The sequence below is a fragment of the Salvia hispanica genome, chromosome 1 (genome assembly GCF_029641045.1).
Source record: "Salvia hispanica isolate PSC_SH4W2 chromosome 1, Shi_PSC_v1, whole genome shotgun sequence".
NCBI lineage: Eukaryota > Viridiplantae > Streptophyta > Magnoliopsida > Lamiales > Lamiaceae > Salvia > Salvia hispanica.
This window is the reverse complement of record NC_142692.1, coordinates 46,880,760-46,895,163: the sequence shown is the minus strand read 5'-3', so window position 1 is coordinate 46,895,163 and position 14,404 is coordinate 46,880,760. Positions and strand designations below refer to the sequence as shown.

The 14,404-nt window shown below is 38.4% G+C and overlaps 2 protein-coding genes across 2 annotated transcripts; both read right to left on the bottom strand.

Annotated features, from left to right (window-relative positions):
* Positions 1-329: 329 nt before the first annotated feature.
* XBCP3 (xylem bark cysteine peptidase 3) lies at positions 330-2,847 on the bottom strand. The gene is made up of 5 exons (XM_048125302.2): positions 2,193-2,847; positions 1,662-1,897; positions 1,426-1,566; positions 922-1,353; positions 330-605 (listed from the first exon to the last, which is right to left on the bottom strand). The coding sequence occupies exons 1-5, from the start codon at positions 2,638-2,640 to the stop codon at positions 567-569; spliced, it is 1,296 nt and encodes a 431-aa protein (XP_047981259.1). The 5' UTR covers positions 2,641-2,847; the 3' UTR covers positions 330-566.
* A 4,168-nt stretch (positions 2,848-7,015) lies between these two features.
* WAT1 (Walls Are Thin 1) lies at positions 7,016-10,135 on the bottom strand. Its single transcript, XM_048125800.2, has 5 exons — positions 9,834-10,135; positions 9,569-9,748; positions 8,958-9,372; positions 8,032-8,183; positions 7,016-7,574 (listed from the first exon to the last, which is right to left on the bottom strand). Exons 1-5 carry the CDS (start codon positions 10,055-10,057, stop codon positions 7,397-7,399), a joined length of 1,149 nt encoding a protein of 382 aa, XP_047981757.1. The 5' UTR covers positions 10,058-10,135; the 3' UTR covers positions 7,016-7,396.
* Positions 10,136-14,404: the final 4,269 nt, after the last annotated feature.

Here is a 14,404-nt window from a genome sequence, read left to right as displayed (position 1 = left end):
TGTGGAACACACTTGTATGCATCTTTTTGAAAAAGTTAAAAACTTTGCAGTTTTGTTTGCATAAGATTCTGGAACACACTTGGTATGCATCTTTTTGAAGAGAAACATATCTGGAAACTCATCAATTTTGGATGTTGCAGTTTGCTTTTCCACCCCATGATATGTTGGTATTCTGATCATCATCGTCTTGCCCACTAATGAAAGCGTTTAAATGTTTGTTCGTTTATCAGCACACATGAGACGATGCTTTTATGTCGATTTTCTAGTTGGAGGGCATCCATTGCATCTAATTACTAGAAACACTGGTAAAGTCATTTTGGATATGAAAGGGAAGCCACGAAATGATTTGCATCTTTAATTCAAACTGACAGAACCAAAATGTGTTCCTCTAATTATGTTTTGGGACTTGCTATCACATATGCACAAATACCAATCCAATGTAGTTGTCATCAGTGGACGAGAGAGCATATATGTAAGAATACTACACAAATACTACCTCAACTAAGCATCCCAGAACAAAAATTTCCATTAGAGGTCTCGATGGCCTAACTCGTGGAAATGCTCGTCTACCCAAATGGCTTTGACAATGTAGAATTCCCCATTTTCTGCAAAGTTTGATGTCAGAGAAAGGGAGGATAATACACTAAAATCTTAAAGAGCATATAATGATACATGGACTAATGTAACTTCATAGAACTAATACTAATGGGAACAAGGACTCTAATTTTAAAACTAAAACTATGTTCAAAACCCAGAACTTTTGTATAAAGAATCTTTAGAACTTGAACAATGAACGATGCTGTTCAGCTATATTGATGGTTCAATACTGCACACGTGACACATATTGATAAATTCAAACTAAAGATTGTATTAGACAACGCAAAACAAAGCAGGTTGATGGAGCATGGGTTCAAGACAAACCTTGAGACATAGATTCCTAGTAGTGTCACAAGTTGGATAATCAGGCGGGCAACAGTGCACATGGTCGTCGCAGCAAACAGCAGATTCAGCTTCACAGCATTTCCAACTGAAACATACCCCAAGAAGACTCCAAGAACAGCAACAGGTTTCATCACTAGCACAGTAAGTGAAGAGATTGCATTTAGTTGGACCAGGAGCTGGGGACGGTGGAGGATTTGGACTCGTCTTGACAGGGTAAGATGCCAGCGTGTTGATCCCACATACCCCTTCCGTACTCCCTGAATTCCGCAGCATATGTATGTATCCATTCATTCCCCACCGTGTTCCCCATGAGTTCTTCACAATCCAATAATCCACACCATCTTTAGAATCATATCCCACTATCAAAACTGCATGATCCAAAGAGGTCGAGCACGGGCCACTGAATATCCCCTGCACTTCACATCCATATATTAGTAAAAAAGATGACTAAAATTACAAAGACAAATGGCCATGAGCACTAACCCCCGAGTACAACTGGAATTTCGAGTCACTTCCACATATACCGACACTAACAGGCTGAGTCGCAACTGCCTGCTGTAGCTTCTTCTCCCTTTTTGCAGGCACATCAACATAGCTATCAATGGTTACAACACGTCTTTTCAGCTGCAACGAACCATACGAGAAGGATTTTAGAAACAAGACACATTTATTAGCATTCTGAAAGAATAGGAAAATGCTGAAATAAGAAGCGTATTTACTTTATCTTTGTTACAGGTTCCTTCACGGCCTCGATATGGATAATCATCCTCGGTGTCAATCCCTTTATTCTTTATAATGAACTCAAATGCATAGTCCATAAGCCCTCCACCACACCCATCATTATAAGATTTGTCGCAGTCAATAAGTTCTTGTTCGGATAAGCTAACAAGCGACCCAGTCTTAATCTGATTAATTCCTTCAATAGCACCCGTGGCTGAGAATGACCAGCATGCACCTTCATAGACAACACAAACTTTCATTACAATGCTTCTAAGAGAAGCAAACTACAACTCAGCTTTTCCTACTTCTTGTTCCACTCACCTAATTCACATCAGAATTTGAAAAATACTATCTTGCCCAACTTGTATGAAAGTAGACATGATACATTGTAGAATTTCTCTTAATTTACTTCATAACTAGATTACAAGACGAAATCTTTTCAAATCAAGAAACAGCATACAATCATAGAATCCATACAGCTAATATTCAATCCATTGAAACAGATCAAGAAGTGTAAAAAGATTGCATACCGCAACTACCCTGATCCTTAACCGGAGTGACGGCCCCTTTCTTCCGCCAATCAATAGAATCAGGGAGATCAGCCTCTTCAACAAGATTCCCCCCTTCATCAGCAGATTCCCTACTATTCAATCTAATGATCAAGTCATTAGCCGAAGGCGAAAGGCCGAGATATTTGGCCTTAAATTCAAGATTAGTAAGATCAGCAAATGCGTTGAGTGCGAGCGTGTGAGAAGAATGGGATCTTGAGTTGTGCTCAACAACAATCGCATAGTTTTGTTCGAACACTTTGAGCCTATGCTGTTTTTCTTGGTCGGAAGCGTATGTCTTTCCGTTCTCTCTGCACCAATGATCAAACAAATCGGAAATCGAAGAAGATTGGGATGTGGGGAGTTGGGAGAGGAAGAGGAAAAGACTGGAGAGCGACCATAGCCATAACAACCGACTCATTCTTGACATTCTTTGCTTCTTTTCGATTAACTTTGGGTTGAAATTGGACTTGTTAATTTGTCCTAAGAATGTGGTGAGCCAAGGGGATTGAGAAACATGGGGATCTTGGATTGGAAGATTAGAGATTTTCTTGGGGGAGGAGAGACCAATGGAGAACGTACAGGAAGAAGGGTAGTCAAATGGGATTTGGACGTTAGTACATCTACGTGTTCTTGAATTTCATCAATTACATCTCGTGGTGTTTGGGTTTGGCGGTTTCGTTTTTTTTTTTAATTGGAATAATTTCAAACTCTTTTTATTTTGGGAATATAAGGACTTTAATGCATATCCATACAAGGTTCTCGTGTTATGAATGTGATTTTTTATATGCCAAATTGCCAATCCATCAAGTCACATATTTTGTGAATGCTAATTCATCACACGCTACATTTACATTGTACGACTGTCAAATTGTACATATTAGATTATAATCAGACTTGCATGATAATAATCTACTGTTAATCATTTAAAAAGTCATGAATTTTAATAAATTTGTTGATTTTGTTAAGAAAGATGAATAAAAAATATTAATAGAATATAGATCTAACTTTTAGTGATAGGAGTATTAATTTTGTAATAGAATTTGAGTAAAAGTCCAGATATCAAAAGTGCAAAAAATCAAAAGTGCAAAAAAGTCAATGTTCTTTAAATCATTAACATCTAAAATGACAAAGTGAGACATATCAAAGAAACCATGATCTAAACATGAATATGACATACTACATTTAAAATCGGATATGAACCGTACACAACACCAGTGGCGGATTCAGAGAGGGGGCAGGCCCTGCTCGGCGACCAGTTGCCATGGACTCGGACATAAATTTACCATGGTCGCTCTCGCTCCCTCTATTTGCTTTGGACGTCGCTCTAAGGAAGAAGGAAATCATCCAGTGCTATCTTGGATCAATTTGTTGCAAGCCCAAACCATATTAAATTTAAGTTCAGCACCTAAGAGCCCAAGTTGCCCAAGTTGATATCCAAAACAAATTCAAGCTCTGCGAGTTCAATATTTGTTTAAAAAATTGGAGAAACAAGCTGAGAGAATCGAGAGACGGCGAAGAGGTGGAAATGACAGTAAAGAATTGATTTTCAGCTTTAATGTTCCACTTATTTACCAAATGCCGTTGAGCTCTCACTCTTTTTAGACTGCCGAAATGTTACTAATTATTTTATCTACGTATTTATAATAAGTTAATGCTTACTCCACTCTGTAAAGTTTGTCATTTATTTTCTTTTCCGGACATTTCACAGAGTTGGTCGCATTTCCTTTTTACTACTCTATTTTTGGTAGTAAACTCGCATTGTATTGACTCATTCTCATTCTCAGTTTATTACTTTTTCTGTTCCATTCTAGATGGTCACCTTTCCTTTTTTGTTTGTCCCAATCAAGATGGTTACTTTCCAATTTTGGAAATAACATCCCCTCTCCTCTCTCCTCATTAATATATTCAACTATTTTTTCCTTTCTACTTTATTTCACCTAACAACTCTTCCTAAAATCCAGTGCCACTCAAGAATATGGTCATCTTGAATGGGACGGAGGGAGTATAAAGGTAGGATTCATATTACATTAACTCATTAACTTTTCGATCTATTTTTAATTACATTTTTTAAAACTTGCGTCAGATGAATATACATCAAATTTTGAGAGTCATCAAATTTTGAGAGTGGGGGGAGTAGCTTAATTTGGAAAATGGAAAATGTGACGCATTCTCTTTATTAACTTTAATTGAATTTCAGTTAACCATTTTAGTATTATACGATATGTTAATATTACTTTGGTGGAACTTTTGGTAATATTAAGTTTTTTATATATTAGAATCTATGTAAATTATTTTTGTAAATTCAAAATCAATTTCTAGTTATAATATGAATATTTTGTAATTATAGTGGTAGTAATATGTAGCTAGGAGTCTTTATAAATTAAAATTAATCACGCATTTCAATAACAATAGTACAAAAAAATAGTAAAAATTTTGGAGATATTTGATTAAAAATTGTATTGACTTAATTAAAAAATGTTGTATATTTTAATAGATATTTGGAATGCTGACTTGCTGAGAGATAAGTGATTTATATGGTAGAGATAAAGTTTTCTCTAGGCCTGCTTAACCGGTTCTCCGGTTCTCGGGTACCCGGAATCGGAACCGGACCCGATCGGGTAATCGAAGAACCGGATCCGAAGAATCCGGTTCCGGTTCCGGTACCGGTTCTAATGTTTTCATAAAGTCCGGTTCCGGTTCTACTCGGAACCGAATAATATATATTAAATTTAATTTTTTTTATTAAAATTGAAGTATAGTAATTAACGGTAATTCATTTATTACTATCAAGGTTGGTTTTGATTCTTTAGTTTTACTGAATGTATTCCTTTGCTACTTTGATATTGCTTAAAATAAATGCTACTCTTGGTTTGACAATATAATTTTTCAATTTATGTGTTTGGATCATTATTTACCATTATACTTTGAGTGCCTTAAAGAAGAATAATTTTAACAGATCATGAAAGCTCTTAGAGGAGTCAAGGTGGAGGTTACTAATCGAGGAAACATGTGAAAGAATATACCGTAACTCTGGTTTGACATCACAGACAACTCGTGGGCTACGTGAGAATCAAATTTCTTGATACTAAGTGGAGATAACGTAATTTTTGTTATATATAAGTCAAATCTAGTTTGGTGTCAGATTAAAATTAGGTAAATAATAAACAACTTTTCGTTAATTAGTATACTTAAATTAAAAATTAAAACTACAAATCGGTTCCGGTTCGGAACCGGTACCGGTCGGTTCTTACCCGGTCGGTTCCAAACCGGAATCGGACGGTTCCGGATCCGGTTCCGGTTCCGGTTCCGAGATTCATGAAATTTTGCAACCGGGTACCCGGTCAACCGAACCGGGTAGAACCGGAACCGGCCGAATAAGCAGACCTAGTTTTCTCTATCTCTCTTTCCTTAAATGTGTTTAGCCGATGTATAGAGAAAGAAAATCTGTCCATCTAATCATGGCATATTTACACCTAACGCAACAAACGAATTATATTTAATCATTGAAGCAATAATATTTTCTATGATAAAGCACGATGCTCAAATAAGAAAATACTATAGAATATAAAAAAATGACGCATATTATTTTTGGTGTTCTTTTCAAGCATATTTTTGTGACACCGGGGACTAAGTGCAGTAATGATTCCTTCTCCTCCATTTTCCGATCCTGAACCGCCACTTCATGACACGAATCCGTTAGTAGCACGATCTTATTCATATTGACACGTCACGATAACAACAAGATAACGTCGTGAACTCGATAAACATGGGAAAAAAGACGGGGAAGGGAATATGGAGCAAATTGCGAAATTTGTGACGAAGCCAGAAAATGGAATTTCCGTATCTGGACCAGCTTAGTCGGTTTTATTAAATTTAATTAGGCCTGCTAGCTACCAGGCCCCTTGACCGGCCCGAGTGTTTTCAGTGGGCCCGCACCATCAATCCATTTTTTGAACACTATACGCTCAGGTTCAGATAAACCTTTTTTAATTAAATAATCTTGGGACCATGAAATAATATATCGAAGGATTAAATTTGTTAATTAAATACTTTCTCTATGTAGTAAATGTAGTTTATAGATGAACATCAGAAGCAAACTTTTGAAAAAATTTAAAAAAAATCGTGCATGTCTAATTATTTTTACTATAGTCTCTAGACTCTATATCACATGCATCAATGTAACTAGTTAAGTATGCAAGTATACATTAATTCGTGCATCTACCAATACATAATTGATAGTGCTCTACTGCTCTTATAAATTGTGCGTATAATTATATATTTAATTCTTGTATCATTAAATAAATGGAACTTTCTTTACTCTAGTACGGAGTATTTATATATTAATATATAATAAAAAAAAGTTTAATCAAGAATCCTTTATTTAAAAAAATCTATATAAAACTGTATGTATACTGATGGAGCGACAAACTCAATTATGAATACATGCCAATATGCCATCAACAATATCCCAAAAGAAAAAAGTGATGATGTTAAAAGGCAAAAAATCTATCAGCCAGTTTCTTTTGGAATCTTCAGAACTCGTAATTATTCGTCTGTGGGTCATTTATACTTGTTCGATAAATGGTAGTAGCACCAAAGCAATAAATCTATGCACAGTAGTTTTTGTTCACACATATTTGGCTCAACTTGCTTATACATAATTATCTTTTCTCTTTCACCAACATCATATCATGTGTTTATTCATATTTTTCAATTAGTATGAACTATGCCTGATTAAATTAAATAAGTAATTACTACAAATTCTTTGACAATAAATTAAAAAGGGGAAAGGCAAAAGAACATGAACCACCATTAAAAATTGGTAGTAGTAATTAATTAATATATTATAAAAAAAACACAAGGGATATCCATGCACATATCACAAGAGCACAATCATTACAATCAATACTCCCTTAAAACCCTCCTCTCTTTTTTTCCAACTTTTTCTTCTTGTTGAAAAGCACTCTCCTAACACTATTAAAATTGCGATGATGAAAAGCAAAAAACCCTAGCAATAATAAAATAAGCAACCTTGATTTGCTTTGATTTGATAATTGATACACACTGCACGCCATTTTCATATATTAATCATAGCTTAACTGAACTGGACTCGACTCAAAATATCCCCTTTTCTTCTTCTTCTTCTTCATAATTTCTCCACCAAAATAAGCATCAAGTCAAAGTCAAACATTCTCGGTTGACTGCGTCAGCAGCGGCTGAGTGATGGACGCCTTGATTTGCGGGGTTGCTCTCCCGGTGCTGTGCTCCGCGTGTGACTGGATCGCAGCAAACTTCTTTTCCTCGCTCTTCCCCCAAAGCACCAAGTACAATCCGAATATGATCAGTACTGCGCCGATTATCCTGTGCATCGCACACGCACCCACAATTAATTAATTACACATTCATGCACTAGTATTCCCTGGGGTCTACCTACACCCTGTCTATTTATTTCTATTTTATAAAGAAATTAAATTTTAATGGAATTAAAGGACAAAATATTAGGACGAGGAGCAAGATTGATGAGAACACACTAGATCGAACCCAACTTGGTCGGGGAAATGGGGATGCATTGTTTAACCAAATGAAAAGACCTTGCTGTGACATTCTTGACCCCCATAGATATGGATCACTATATCTCCATCATGCCCTTAAATGCAAATATGATTTCATTATCAAATTAGCCATATTATATTTTATTTTTCATTAATAATAGAGCGACAGGTTGCTAGTCTAATTAAATCATCAAGGTTTATGATCGATGCGACTAGTAGAACTGGATGGAGTGACCCGATAAATAATAAAGAAATTAATCGCGTACCCTCCCAAGTAGAATTCCTCTCCCAAGAGAAGAGATGAGGTAATAGCGACGACGAGCGTCTGGACGGGTTGGTACACAGCGACAAAGACGGGCCCGCCTTTATCAATGCACCATATCTGTACAGCGAAGGCGATCCCTGATGCTACAACTCCCTGAATCATAGAACTTGGCTGTCATCTTCATTTTTTTTCCCAAAAACACACACGTCTAATTTGATGTGTGTACATGACATATACATGAAACACTTTCTGAATTTTGCACATTTAATATGGTATATTTTGATCATAAGTACTAAGATCATAGCAGGATACATTAAGTTGACTTAACATATGCTATATCACATGGCTCAACTCAATAATGTTCTCTATCGTTTCGACAACTTATTTAATATTGACCCTTCTCTTAACTTGAATAAATTATTTTTTTCCAAGCTAGCTTTCTCATTCCATTTCATTTTCATCATTTTTAATCGATATGTGTATTCATTTAATGCAAATAATTCCATGTCCATAATTTTTTTATGTTGCTATCATAGCGTTGATTTTTTGTTACAATAATTTGTAGTCTGATTTATATGTTTCATCTTTTAAAAAAATGGTACTTTAGCTAATAAGTTGAATAGCACATTATTTTGCAACTCAAGGCTCTTTGTTTCCCTTTCATTAATAAACGAATTACCAACTAAATCATTATTAATGTTAATATCGTACATTATGTACTTAAAGATGTATTTTTTAATTAATTAGTGTGCATTTACTATGCAAATTTTAAGATAGTTGTCATCTTAACATTGACCCTTATGGTTTAAATGACAGTTTGGTAGGGAAGGGAAGATAAACAGAAAACCTGGTAAAAACACGGTTACTTTTGGTCATATAAATCTCCAAGATAGATGAATTATTCGCGTATAAAAGTAGATTACTTACGGCGTAGAAGACGCTGAAGACCTCGGAGCCGGTGCGGATGAGCCAGGCCTCGCCGTTCCTCTCGAAGAAGGCGGCGATGACGAGGAACTGGAGGATTCCGAAGAAGCACTGGTAGGACGTGAAGGAGAGGCGGGCCGGGTATCTCTTGAGCACGGGCGCCTGCAGCACGAGCCACCCGGCCCACGACAGGCAGTGCCCGATCAAGTAGAGGCACCCCATCGTCCAGCTCTTCCCGCTCGCGTCTCCCAGCACCACCGGCGCCATGGCCTCCGCCGCCGCCCTCTGCAGCGTCGCCGGCGGCGAGTAGATGGTGGGACCCTTGAAGAGCGTGATCACGGACGCCCCCGCCACGCAGATCAGCAGCCCCGCCACCTTCGAGATCCCGTCTTTCCGGTCCAATCTCACTTTCTCTATCCTGCACAACATATTTTTCATTAATTACATTCTTCAACTATTTATACTGCACGTTAGTTTCATATTGTCTGCTTTGAGTCTAGTCTGCAACGGATTTATTTTTGAATTACTTTCAACTTCTCTCATTCTCTGATATGAGATGGGTTTGCAACTCAACCACAAAGACTGTGGTTTTTGTTGAAGAAGAATATTCTTGCCTGAGAAGGGCGGCCATGAGGAATGTGATGGCGGGAACGGAATTTTGTATGGCGGAGGCGAAAGTTGGTGAAGTGTTATCAAGCCCGATGAGGTAGAAGCCTTGGTTTGCCGTTATCCCAACTATTGCTAGTAGGAAGAATTCGAGGATGAAGCTCCATGTGATCGGTGGCCTCTCCTTCCTGTTACGGACATTTTGGTAAGGAAGATCATTAAATAAAACGCGATAAAAACACACATTTTAGGTCATATAACTCAGAGACGTACTTTTCAAGAAAATAGGCGAAGGGGAGGAGGAGGATGAAGGCGAGGATGTTTCGATAAACAGGGAAGACAATCTTGCTGATGCCCATGTTGAGGGCAAGGCGGGAGACGACGTGGAAACCGGCATAGCCGAACTGCAAGGTCAGCATAGCTATGTGGAGCTGGAATTTCTCAGGGATGGAGCACATTCTCCGCCCCATGGATGAGCCGCCGCCGGCGTCGGCCATTGCTGAGGATGAATAGATGAGAGGTGGTCGTAGGAAGAGAGGAGAAGGAGAAGAGAGAAGTGTTTGTGAATGGGATGGTGAGATTTAGGGTGATATAAATATAGTTAAAGAGAGGAAGTGTGAGTGAGAGTACGGCCCCACACTCTAAACGTAACCCTTTGAAATGTTTTATGCTTGTCTCCCACATTCTACTACTACTCTACTACTCTTTTACCTATTGCATGACATGACAACCCCTCATCGCACTACCTAAAGCCGTGATAAATAAGATTAATTGGAAAGATTGAATATACTTATTATACTAGTAATTGATTAAAGTATATACTCCATTATATAGTCATGTCACCTACTTGAAAAACTTACGTACATTCGTTAATTTAGTTCATAAATATTACCAAACCAACCTTTTTACCAAGTATACTAGATTGTAGTATTATATAAATAGCAAGATGGTGTTGAAGGTGAGACCTTTGACTATTTGTAGAGTCTTCAAAGCTAATGACTCTTGAAGATCCCAATAAGTAGCAATTATTTAAAATAAAGTAATAATTAAATTGTCTTATCTCATAGATAAATCCTACTCCTATTAAGAAAAGAGGAGAATTAAAATAACAGAGTGAAAGAGAAAAAAAAGAAAGAAATGTATGATACATTTGGAAGGGGTGGCATTAATGATGGAAATTGAAAGTGTGGGGTAGGGAAACCGCCACCGAAGATAGCGCGCACGAGGGGGGAGGGGGTGGGGGTGCTCTGCCCTTACACCGTGCGACTGTCCTCATCCACCTAAACCCCACCGCCCTACCCCTTTCCCATTTAATATATACTATACTTTTCCACTATTTCGCAATAATTATAATATTACCTCTCATTTATTCTTGTAATCCTAAGCTTCATAAATATTCCATCCGTCCCACATAATTTTACCCAATATTCCACTTTCGACCGTCCCACATAATTTTACTCATTTCACTTTTATTATTTTTAGTAGTGGACCTCATATTCTACTAACTCATTCCTACTCACATTTTATTATAAAACTAATACTTTAAAAGTAGGACCCACATCCCACCAACTATTTCAACTTACTTTCCATTACATTTCTTAAAATCTGTATCGGGTCAAAGTGTGTAAAATTATGTGGGACGGAGGGAGCATGAATTAAAGGAGTAGTAAATTAATCTTTCTATTTTTATGTTCGACAAAAAGATTTGGCATATCGGTAATAAGACATCATTTGAAGATTATCAACCTTATTGAGAACTAGAAAAGAGAAAATATTTATGGTATCTTGGGTATTGAGTGAAAGGTGGTATCCAAATTTCCTTTTTTATCGAGTCAAATGGTAAATAATTTCAGTAATATTAGAGACGGTCCATAATCCATATCTGGTCAGGTGAAATCGTGTGACACTCATTTTTAAAGCCTAAATGGCCCTGAATTAAAAGAGGGCTTTAGAGCATCCGCAGCGGTAAAGAGCCGCGGCTCGTCCGTACGTGCCGCTGAGCACCGCCTCGTCCGTCCGTGCCAGCGGCACGGCGCTGCTCTTAGCTAAGAGCACGTCCGTGCCGCTGAGCGGCACATGTGGCGTCGTCTTATTCGCCAACGGCATAGCCGTTGGCTTATTTAATTTTTTTTTAAAATGCGAAATTAACTGAAAAAAATGTTTTTAAAAAAAAAAAAAAATTCTCACTTCCCAAAAAAATATATCCGTTTTCTCCCCACTTTTAATTTATTTTTCAATTTTTTTCTCCCAAAATTCACATTTCCATCTATAAATACCCCCACTTCAATACAAAAAAATCACATTCTCATCTATTCTATCGTCATCTACATTCTCTCATCTTTTTTCCTCATACTCTCTCATCTAAATTCCCACCACACTACACAATGTCCGGCTCCGGCGATCACCCCAACGGCAATCGCGGCTGGAACCACGATTGGTTCGACTTCGAGGCCGGATTTAGTCCGGAAATGCAATTTACGGCCCCTCCTCAAACCCAAGGTTCGCAAGCTCCGGGTGGCTACCGTCCTTACCCGGTGCACGACCTAAACGCCTCCGGGTTCGGGTGGGCACCCGAACCCGGATCGGGAGGGAGCAGCAGCTCTACTCCTACTCCTACTTCTGTTCCTACTTCTACTCATTCTGTTCGTGGCACCCGCACCCCATACACTCCGGGTGAGATGATGGCGATGTTCAAAGCTTACTTGGCAGTCTCTGAAGATCCGTACGTTGGCACAAACCAAACCGGGGATATGTATTGGTGGCGCATCACTCGCCTCTACAATGAAACCCAGCCGGGGGAACCATCTATCGCAATGATAGTATGGTTCGCAATTGCATCTACAGATGCAACGAGGCAATCGGGAAGTTCCAGGGGTATTACCTCCAGGAAGAGCGGTCGGCGGGGAGCGGCACGAGCGAGCTCGACATCATCACTGCCGCCTTGGCGACCTACCAACGCATGGAGTTCAAAGCGTTCAAGTACCTCGATTGTTGGCAGGAGGGGCGCCTACATCCGAAGTATAGGGGCGGCATAGTAGCATCCTCCTTCAGCTCCTCTAGCAAACGGTCGAGGTCAGTAGCCCTATCCGACGGCGCCTCCGATGATGTGGCTACCCAGCTTGCTGGAACTAACTTGGGTAGCCCAGACGCTGGCCCGAGCAGTTCCCGCCGACCGCAAGGAAGGAAGAAGGCGACGACCACCTGCCGTCGCGCCCCGACTCCAGCCGCCCCCGCCCCCGTTCCGGCTCCCTTTGTGCCTCCTCCACCCCGAACAACACGTTGTGGACCCTCTTGGGTCAACTCTATTTGAACGATACGTCTAAGATGACTCCGGAGCAACTTGCAACACAAGAGCAAATGATCCGGGGTCTCAAGAGGCAATTGGGGCTAGAGGACTAGTCTTCCACGTGTGTAATTTTTATTTTCTAGTATTTTTAGTTATGTATTTTTATTTTTTAGTATTTTAATTATGTAATTTTTATTTTTTAGGATTTTAATTATGTAATTTTTATTTTTTAGGATTTTAATTATGTAATTTTTATTTTTTAATGTAATTTTATAATGTAGAAATGTTTTAATAATTGGAGTATTTAATTTGAATAATAGAATGGTGGGACCCTTGAGCTAGTCCTTAGCTAAGAGCACGGATGTGGATGTTGTGCTCTTAGCTAAGGATAAGGAGTAAAAGTGGGCCCGGGCCCACTTCCGTGCTCTTAGCTAAGAGCACGGATGGAGATGCTCTTAGACTTATGCAAAACTAAAGAGAAAATAAAAGATGCAAAAGAAATTAAAGCTTCATTTGCCGAACACTTGTCCACTATATGGTACTCCCTCTGTCCATCACATGTGACACATTTCTTTTGGGCACATGTTTTTAGGTAGCGGTATTTAGTGATTAAATGAAGAGAGAATGACGTAGGAGTGAGGAAAAAGTATCGAGACATAGTGTTTTTTTTTTGCCGTAAAAGAAAATGTCTTACTTGTGGTATGGTCCAAAAAGGAATACGCCTCACTTATAGTGGAACGGAGGGAATAGTATTTCCTAGGAATATTGGCACCTATATCATGGAACTTTCAAAAAGTTGGATTTTCCCACGAACTTTGAAATTGACAAATAATATCACGAATTCTACACCGAATTTGTTATTTCCCACCAATGAAAAAACTCCGGCAAATAATATCATAATACAGATTTTTTCGTAATTTCTCGACAACAACTTCGAGAGTTTTAAGATTTTCAATATTTGAGAATAGTTTTTCTTGAGGGAAACCCTCCAAATTTATTCTTCAATCCATTAATATAGTCGGAATTTTTTCACTGGTGGGAATTAACAAACTAATGCACTTTTTATTAGCACTAAATATACCTGCAAGTATACATGGTAGATTTAGTATAGTTAAAGGTCAGTACCGGGTTGTCGAACACGGTGAATAATATCACCGATTGGCTACCTTCTATTAAGTTTCTTCTACTATTTGGAGAAACAATGGGTTTTGAAAAAAACTTTTGAAAACAAGAATGCTGAAAGCGGTAAATAGCAAGTTGGAACACAGACTAGAGGTAAAATATACTCCCTCCGTCCCAAGATAAGTGACTTGTATTCCTTTTTGGGGTGTCCCACTATAAGTGACCTATTTCCATTTTTAGCAAAAAGTCATCTTTCTTACTTTATTTTCCACCTACTTTTTCTCTCTTCCCTCCTCTACTTTTCCCTCTCTCATACTTTACTCTCTCCACTTTAACTTATTTAAATACCATTCCTTAAATCCCGTGCCCAAAAGAAGTAGGTCACTTATCTTGGGACGGAGGGAGTATGAGATAAGAGAATTCCAGGGATGCGCGT

Bases quoted from the DNA above. Each gene is read 5' to 3' on its own strand.
- XBCP3 (XM_048125302.2), bottom strand. From the start codon at position 2,640: ATGTCAAGAATGAGTCGGTTGTTATGGCTATGGTCGCTCTCCAGTCTT. The intron at 1,354-1,425 runs GTTAGTGCTCAT...TGTGAAGTGCAG, and splicing joins AATTCCAGTTGTACTCGGGG to GGGATATTCAGTGGCCCGTG. The intron at 606-921 runs GTTTGTCTTGAA...CAAACTTTGCAG, and splicing joins CTAGGAATCTATGTCTCAAG to AAAATGGGGAATTCTACATT.
- WAT1 (XM_048125800.2), bottom strand. From the start codon at position 10,057: ATGGCCGACGCCGGCGGCGGCTCATCCATGGGGCGGAGAATGTGCTCC. The intron at 8,184-8,957 runs GTAAGTAATCTA...TCTATGATTCAG, and splicing joins TCTTCAGCGTCTTCTACGCC to GGAGTTGTAGCATCAGGGAT. The intron at 7,575-8,031 runs GTACGCGATTAA...TGCGATGCACAG, and splicing joins GAGGAATTCTACTTGGGAGG to GATAATCGGCGCAGTACTGA.